The 9,576-nt window shown below is 34.5% G+C and overlaps 1 protein-coding gene across 1 annotated transcript in view; it reads left to right on the top strand.

The window, feature by feature from the left end:
• DNAH12 (dynein, axonemal, heavy chain 12) overlaps nucleotides 1-9,576 on the top strand; it is a 250,257-nt gene that overhangs the window by 128,348 nt on the left and 112,333 nt on the right. Inside the window, 5 exon segments of the mRNA XM_015571050.1 lie at nucleotides 2,015-2,198; nucleotides 2,332-2,472; nucleotides 6,040-6,123; nucleotides 6,643-6,831; nucleotides 8,988-9,107. Coding sequence (XP_015426536.1) covers nucleotides 2,015-2,198; nucleotides 2,332-2,472; nucleotides 6,040-6,123; nucleotides 6,643-6,831; nucleotides 8,988-9,107 — 718 coding nt within the window.

The following is a 9,576-nucleotide window of genomic DNA, read 5'->3' as shown; positions in this document are numbered from 1 at the left end:
GGTGGTGTGTTTTTTTTTTTTTTTTTTTTTTTTTTTTAGTTTTATTCATTTCAAACGGGCCGGATCTGGCCTGCGGGCCGTAGTTTGCCCACGGCTGCTCTAGACTCATGGTTTCTTTGTCAGTAAACTCTCAAAAACAATAAGCTTTTTACTTACTGGATTCCAGGCAGCTCTATGTTCTAGTAGCTACAACTACAGTCCTTATTAAGTTATACATTTCTGATCTTCCTTGTAGTATCCTTAAACCTATCAAGCTTAATACAGAGGATCACATTCTTAATCTGTTTTCCCAGAATTGTTTTATCCTCCTGAAATGATTACTGGGAACCATATTAATTTCTCATAGGTTTTAATAAAGTGATACAATGGCCCTACCCTTGATTTGATCCTTGATGCCAGGCTGAGTAGGTCTTTGTTGTTCAAAGATTTTCTCAATTTATCTTTTTACCAGTTGGGGATGAGAAAAAATTGCCTCTATCAATCATGTAGGTTTCTTGAATTTCTCGACTCTTTCTATTCTCTTTCATTCTTGCCTGAAAACTGCCTATTTTTGCTGGCTTATTTCTTTATTGTAGTTCCTTGTTAAATGCAGCTATCAATGGCCATTATATAATATAAATATTCTGTTTACTATCCTTTTCTCTGAAAACTATAATTTTATTAGTTATACTATCTGTCTTCCAGTTAACTTCAAGAGATAAATTTATCAAATGTTTAATCATTGCATAACATTAATTGACAATCTTTTAGCCTCTAGTAACAGTTAATTTGCCACCCATGGCCTAGCCCATGGTCGGCAAACTGCGGCTCGCGAGCTACATGCGGCTCTTTGGCCCCTTGAGTGTGACTCTTCCTAAGCCTTAGGAGTACCCTAATTAAGTTAATAACAATGTACCTACCTATATAGTTTAAGTTTAAAAAATTTGGCTCTCAAAAGAAATTTCAATCGTACTGTTGATATTTGGCTCTGTTGACTAATGAGTTTGCTGACCACTGGCCTACCCTCTAAGCTGATGTCACATATTTTAATCTTTTTTATTATAGCAAGAATACCTTCCCCTCTTCTAGGATGGGTTAGGACAGTGATGACGAACCTTTTGAGCTCAGCATGTCAGCATTTTTAAAAACCCTAACTTAACTCTGGTGCAGTGTCACCTATAGAAATTTTTTGATATTTGCAACCACAGTAAAACAAAGACTTATATTTTTGATATTTATTTTATATATTTAAATGCCATTTAACAAAGAAAAATCAACCAAAAAAATGGTTTGTGTGTCACTTCTGACACTTGTGTTATAGGTTCGCCATCACTGGGCTAGGATATTCTGTAGAAACAATCAGCACCCAAATTTTAGTTTTCTTAAGAAACAAAGGTTTATTTCTCTTTCATATTGTGTCCATCATAGGTTAACAGGGAGGTTCTACTCGTCATAATTAACACAGGGTGCCAGGCTGTGGGAACCATCTCTACATTGTAGGTCATGGCTGTGCTAAAGGGAAAAGCAAGAACTCTGTAAGGTCCCTCTGGCAATTATCTATCCCATGCTAGGAAGTAACACCCATCATTTCCACTGATTACTCATTAGTCACCTATTACTTCCACAGAAAGTGAGGAATCCCACTATGTGCAGGAGATTCAGAAGTATTTGGCCAAAAGCACTAATAATTGCATTAGCAAGTGAAGACTTGAGGAAAGAGAATCTTTACTCCGCTCCTTAGAAGGACCCAAAACATTTTTTATTTATTTGAAGAGTATACAATTATTAAATTTTCATTTGAAGATTTTTATTATATTCTCTTTTGTAGATAATGGTATTAATGTAGATAATTTGATTTAGAGATCAACCATTTCAGAAATTAATTGTATTTTCCTCATGTCTGAGAAAAATTCATATGATTTCAAAAATTATATGTAGTAATTAGGGTAAAATTTTACATACCACTATATAGGCAAATAATTTAATTTACTATTATTTTTAGTGTCATTGTATAATTACTTCTCTTCCTTAATAGTTTTATGTTAGTAGGAGAACCTTTTGCTGCTAAGACAGAAGTTCTGCATGTGCTGGCTGATACTCTAACTCTTATGCATGAACGTGGCTATGGAGAGGAAGAAAAGGTCATTTATAGGACTGTAAACCCCAAATCCATTACTATGGGCCAACTTTTTGGACAGTTTGACCCAGTATCTCATGAGGTAATGTATAGTATAAACATTCTCAATTCTTATTGACAATGCACATTAAACCAAAAGATTTGAAAAGTTTTCATATAATCACTTTGTAGATCTATATAGGAAGCTTTCCAATTTTTCCTTTTTTCCTCCTCAGTGGACGGATGGTATTGTGGCTAACACTTTTAGAGAATTTGCCTTATCAGAAACACCTGACCGGAAATGGGTTGTATTTGATGGTCCCATTGACACTTTGTGGATAGAAAGCATGAACACAGTATTGGATGATAATAAAAAGGTAAAATCATCATCATTAAGAACAAGACATGTACAGTATGAATATAACTAACACTACTGAATTATAAACTTAAAAATGGCTAATATGATAACTTTAATGTTGTATTTTTTACCACAATTTTAAAAAGCAAAGGAATGTTGTAAGTTCAACAACTAATCACTTAGGACTGTATATTTGAAATAAAGGATGAAGAAAGTTGCATAACTTTATAAATGATATTTCCAGTGAAAATTTTCCCGTAAATTCTTTGCTTAATTTTTATAGAATAAAAGTGTATTGTATTATTACTATGTCTTTTTTTTAAGGCATACTAATGTAATAGGTGATAATAATTTATAAAGTAACTGCAGACCTATGGTTTCTTCAGAACTTTAAATTAATATTTTTGGAAAAAAGAAAAAGACTACATTCCTTTTTTTACATTCCTTTTTTAAAACATCAAATGCTTCAGTGCTATATATGGTATATTACCTTAGAATCTGTAACATATACAAAGAACTAGAAAATGGAAGACTTCTAGTATTTATTTTAATTGAGAGAGAACATACATACATCATAAAACTTTAAGTTTAAATTCTATGTGTTTTTTTACATAAGTATACCCTCACATAATTGTCACCTAGGTAAAGATGCCTAAAATTTCTTGTATCTTACAAAGTTCACTAATGTCCCTTCCCAATCAGTATACCCCAGGAGCAATAACTATTCTGACTTCTACTGTGATAAATTAGTTTTGCTGGTTCTTGAACTTCATGGAATGGAATTATACTCTTAAGTGTTTTCTTTTTTTAAGTCAGTATAGTATCTGTGATATTCATGTTGTTATAGTTCCATTTTATTTATTTATTCTTTTTATGTCTGTGTTTATGTTCTACTGTATGAATATACCACAATTTATTTTCATATTTACATGAAATTACTATACCACTAAACAAGCAAATTAATTTAATTAGCATTCAAACATATACTTCAGTACTTTATCATAGGTGATTGGTCATTTATTCATATTCTTTCATAAATTTAGTCATATTGACTAAGCTAAGAGGGGGGCGGAGGAGGGAACAGAGAAGATACAGTGATGATTCACAAGAGAGGGGTTAACCAGTAGAGACAAGTCTAAGAATTCATAGCCAGGTAGAAGGATTATTTCATATTGGATAAGAGGGAAGCAGTAAAGGATAGATATAGACACAGGTGAATGTATGGATTCGAAAGTGGAAATTTGAAGACAAATCTTTTTGGTTATTTTTACTTTGTGAAGTTGCAGGCCCTATTTCTTTTGCACACTTGAGGAAAAAGGAGAAGATTTAAATTAGCCATTTGGAAAATGGGAAAGAGCTGCCTAGGAAACTATAGAAGCATACCAGAGTGTTACTGAGAACTTGATTGAGTTGAAGACCATGAATTATTAGTAGTAGTGCCAAGGTCTGCCTTTGTGAGATTTTCTATTTTTTTTTAAATATATTTTATTGATTTTTTTACAGAGAGGAAGGGAGAGAGATAGAGAGGTAGAAACATCGATGAGAGAGAAACATCGATCAGCTGCCTCCTGCACATCTACTGGGGATGTGCCCGCAACCCAGGTACATGCCCTTGACCAGAATCGAACCTGGGACCCTTTAGTCTGCAGGCTGATGCTCTATCCACTGAGCCAAACCGGTTTCCGTTTGATTTTCTTTAAGAGTACAAGTGGTTTGGGTGTGTGTGTGTGTGTGTGTGTGTGTGTGGATAATGTTGCTAGACTGGAAATACAGGAAGACTTTAAGATATTGGCATGAGAATGGTAGAAGTGCTAGGCCAAAGAACTGAAGTTGCTTAATAATGGAGGAAGTGAGAACAACAGGGATATGAAAATGAAGAGCAATGGGGAAAAATAAGACATATGCAATATTTTAAAACATAAAAAATAAAAGAAAATGAAGAGCAAGTGTGGTATGAGTTAATGAGCAAGAGAGCTGGATGGGTGGGAGTCTGTGGGCAGAAATTGGGATGCTCAAACTTAGTATTTTAGAATTGTTTAGTGTTTCAGTAGAGAAGGGCCCAGGTATATAAGTGGATGGCTGGAGTGGAGTAGGAGAATAAGTGAAGACCAAGTGGTCAAGGGTCCAAGTTTTATGAGATGCTCCCCCTCTGAGCACTGGATCAGGCCAGAGTTATAGGAGAAAGAAGATTAAACCAAGTATGAAGACTATAGCTAACAGAGGGGAATGATTGGGTGTTCGTGAGTGACAGCAGCAAGCAGGGGTTGTCAAAAGAGCAAGGATTGTACTGGAGGGTGGAGTAGAAGTATTTGAGAAACAGCATGAGGGTATAAGGAGAAGGCTGATTCTACCTCCGACATTTGTAGCAAGTAGAAGAATGTTTGCTGAAATAATCTGTTGAAAAGTTAATAGTATTCTAGACTAGCATTGTCCAATAGAACTTTCTGCAATGATGTAAATATCAGCACTGTCCAACAAAGTAGCCACTAGTCACATGTGGCTTATTGAGTATTTACTCACATATTAAGCATCTGAAATGTGGCTTAGTACAATTGAAGAACTGACTTTAAATTTTTTTAAATGTAATTAGCTAAAATATATAATAATAAAAGTGTAATATGCTAATTAAACCGGACATCCTTCCGGACGAATCGGGGCTGTGAGGGAAGCTCGGGTCCCGGGTGTCAGAGGGAAGTCGGTGCTGGCAGTTGGGGGAAGGAAGGCCTACTCTTGCATGAATTTCAAGTTAAATATAAATAGCCACATATGATTACTGGTTAACACATTGGACAGTCCAGGTATAGACCATTTATTTATAAGCAGATTCAGAAATGTTAAATGCCATGTTATTGACATATAACTAGACAGGGACAAAACTGGAACTAGAGTTGTAATGGTAGAAGCAGAGAAGAAATACTGAAAAATAAATGAATAGGAAGTATTTAAGAGACTTAGTAATGAAATTAACTTGGAATATCAACAATTAATAATTATCATTAAATTATTAAAACTTGATAATTCCAAAGTTAGAAGCCAAAGAGATTAAGAAGACAGAATGGCTTTAGTAATAATGAACAAGAAAAGAGTTTGGCAGAAAGGGAGAAGTTGATAAATTCAATTTTACATATTTGATCAAAAAGGAATATTTTAGATTAAAAGGGACCAAGGGGGCATAGCAGACACAATTCATGGTCGTTGATTGAATTTTTGTTTCAGTAAATCAGTTGAAAAGACATTTCTGGCACAATTGAGAAAATGTAAGTATTGGGTGAGTTGATGATATTAAGGAATTATTGGTAATTGTGTTTGATGTGATCATATTGTGGTAATATAGAAAAGACCTTATTTTTTAGATGAATATTGGCATGTAAAATGTCAGGGTATGTGTAATGATCTTTAAAATAATTTTTTTAAAAGAGGCAAAAATGGCAAAATGTTAACATTGATAAATCTAGGAGATAAGTATGAGTATTCATATTTACTTATTACATCATATCACATATATTATCTTATAAGTAAAATACATTTTCATATGAGAAGTTTGAAAAATTTTTACATAAACATTTGAAAAAATAATTGTTTTTAGCTTTGCCTTATGAGTGGAGAAATCATTCAAATGTCCCCTCAAATGAGCCTAATCTTTGAAGCAATGGACCTTTCCCAGGCCTCAGTAAGTTCATAATTTACTATAACAATTGTTTGTTTATTCATTTATTTATTTAATCAATAAGTGTTTTTATTATGTTTCAGAAGATGAGTTAGACACTGGAAATACAAAGATGACTAAGACACAGTGTAGGCTCATTTAGGGGAGGTGAGAAGCATGCTAATAAATAATCGCAATATAGTGCTACATGTAAGTGCTCTAAGAATGTGGAGTGGGTGAGTGCCCTAGAAGGGTATGGAAAACAATTGAGTGTTTGATCTGGTTTTGAGAGATAAGACTTCTCCAGGGAGATTGTTTGGGGTTGGGTATTCCAAATCATGACAAGATATAAAGACCTGAAGCCAAGGCATGCTTGGCGAACTGTAACTTTAAATAGTTCAAATAGTATGTGAGGCTATAGAGAAAGACAGGAGCCAGATCGTGAAGGGCTTTATAAGTCATGCCAAGTAGTAGTTAATAACTTGCAGGTACTACTGCTATAGAAGCGACATTGGAAAAAGAAAATTTGTCTTTTTTCTCTAGCCCGCCACTGTAAGCCGCTGTGGCATGATCTATTTGGAACCCTCACAATTAGGATGGGAACCGCTTGTGTCTTCATGGTTGAGTTCACTGAAGGGACCTTTACAGGAACATGATCATCAGGCTCTTCTGAGAGGACTTTTTGACTGGTTAATCTGGCCCTCTTTAAAGCTTCGTAAGAAACAATGCAAGGTAACACCACTGTTCTCTGACCCATTGAAATTTATTTAGGGAGCTGGGTGAATAGGTGAAGGGATTAAAAAAAACTTTAAAAATTGAAGTTATTTATACAGACAACAGTATGGTGATTACCTGAGGGAAAGGGGAAGTGGGGGCTGGTAGAAGAGGGTAAAAGGGGGGATAAATGGTGACAGAGGAGACTTGACCTTGGGTGGTGAACACAAATACAATATACAGATGATTTATTATAGAATTATACACTTGAACCTATATAATTTTACTAACCAATGTCACTCCAAAAAATTCATTTAAAAAGAAAAAGACATTGGCAGGGCCACGCTTCCTCTGGAAGCTATAAGGGAGAGCCTTTCCTTACCGCTTCCAGCTTCTTTTGGCTTTGGATATTACTTGTCTTGTAGCTGTATAACTCTAAGTCTCTTCCTTTATGTTTACCTGGTTTTCTATTCTGTCTCTCCACTGTGTGACTCATAAAGATTGAGGACCTTAAATTTAGGGTCTATCAAATAATTCAGAATATTCTCCTCATCTTGAGATTCTTAATTGCATCTTCAAAGACACTTTTTGCAAATAAGATATTCATGAGTCCATGGGAATAATTAGGACGTGAATTATTATTATACAAATCTCTCAGGGGACCAAAATTCAACCCACCACATACATACACACACAGACACACATGCACACACATTCGTTTCTTACATATAAATAAATACAGAATGGGGCAAAGTAGGTTTCCAGTTGTGAGTACATGAAACACGTTATTCTTGTATTATTATTTATAAATTATTGTATTGTTTTTCATATGAACAACTAGAAACCTTCTTTTGCCCCACACTGTATATTGATCTAGAGAAGACAAAGGGGTATTCATTCAGTAGATTTCTTTATCCTAAAATATTATTTAAGATAGGAAAAATATTCTGCATTAAAGGAAAAAAATAAAAAAATTTCTACTTTATGAAGATTCTGTACAGTGTCTTTATAGAGAAAATATACAGGTAAAGTCACTTTTAAGTTTTTGTATTTTAAAGCTCTAATATTACATGTTGTAAATAATACAAAATACGTTTCTGAGTGATGGATTTTCTTCTTATAATTCATTCCCATATTTTCCACATTCAGTTAGTCCCCAAGATCTATGGATTTTCCCTCCTTGCTAACTTTTATATTTGACATCTTCTCTCCATCCCAGTTCCTCTGATCACCCCACTTCTACCTATAATAGTAACCTTTGTTCTGACCTTAATCATTTTCTACTTGAATCTATACACTAGAGCTGCTCTGGTCCAGTCTACGTCCTGATACCAGAATGAAGATTCCAAAACACAAATTCATTCCATTTACTCCCCTACTTAAAATCATCCTCCATTGTAACCCTCTTTTCTTAGCATGAAATCTTATCACAGGCTACAAAGCCTTTGAGAATCTGATCCCTGTCTGCTTCTCAAGCCTTATTTCTTGCCATTCCTTTTCCACAAGCTATTTTCACATCCTGAAAAATTCCCTTAATTCTGGGTCCACTTATATTTCCATTTCTGTGAATATAAAGTTTCTCCTGTTTTGAATGCCCTTCCTTTTAGCACCTGGCTAACTTTTTCCACCCAAATTTAGCTCAGCTATTACTTAATCTGGGAAGCCTTTCTTGATTTATTCCTCTCCCACTTTCCTCTTGACCTCTTCCCTGGGTCCTGGGCTAATTGTTTATCTCAAGTACTCTAGGAGCCTCCCTCCACCCTGATACTTCCTCTGCCTTGTCAGTATCACCCCATATTACTTTTGTCCTCTTAACCTCACTATCACTACTTTTCAGATAGTGTGTGTGTTTTCTTTCTATATCTCCTAGCTTGGTATATACGTATAACATGTTTTTTATAAGTGTTTGTTGAATAAATAAATGAATGAATGGCAGTTAGAGACTTTATTTCTACCCCTAGCACACTGTTTATTCTCTTACAGTAGCTAATTTATTTCTTAGATAATTTAGAATATGTTATGTAAAACTATGGAATGTGCTAAACCAAAATATTTGAGAGATGTATTTATCATGTATACAGTTTAAATTCTTTATATGCTTTTATCAGTTTTAAAAATATTTATCTTTTATTTTTTAAATAAGATGAAAGAAAAGTATTTTTCTCACTTCACAGGAACTGATTCCTACAAGTGATAGCAATGCAGTTGTATCTCTCACACGCCTCTTTGAAGTACTCCTCTGTGACGTGGTAGAAAATGATCCTACAAGCAAGCACATTCATGTTTGGATTATGGTTGGTTTTATTCTTAATGTGGTATTTGATTATAGAATAAAATATGCCTCTAACAAATGATACTTGTACTGAGTATGACATTGTAAGATCCAGAGCTGGTTTTTGATGAGCACTGAAAGAATAACTGAAGACATTAAAGTTGTCCCGACCTGGTATTTTGATTTAAAAAACACTTCAAAGAAAGTACAATATGTCAGAACAAACCAAATCTACCCTGTTATTGATAAAATATCATAATTTGATAAATGATAAGGTGACTTCATATTAATCCAATATGGACTTTAGGTGAATTGATTTTGTCTTAATCTTAAACCAGCATGCAGACTGCAAGAAGCTGGCTACAAAAGACGAGGAGTAGGCACACACCTGTTGGGTGGAGCATTGCTGGCAGAAACCATAGAGCACAGGGTTAGGGAGGATTCAGTCCTCCAGGATGACTAATCTCTAGAAGTCAGAGAAAGCCAGAGAA

The sequence above is a fragment of the Myotis davidii genome, unplaced genomic scaffold (assembly GCF_000327345.1).
Source record: "Myotis davidii unplaced genomic scaffold, ASM32734v1 scaffold111, whole genome shotgun sequence".
In the NCBI taxonomy this organism is placed as follows: domain Eukaryota; kingdom Metazoa; phylum Chordata; class Mammalia; order Chiroptera; family Vespertilionidae; genus Myotis; species Myotis davidii.
Note: the sequence above shows the minus strand (reverse complement) of the source record. Positions and strands in the feature narration are given on the sequence as shown.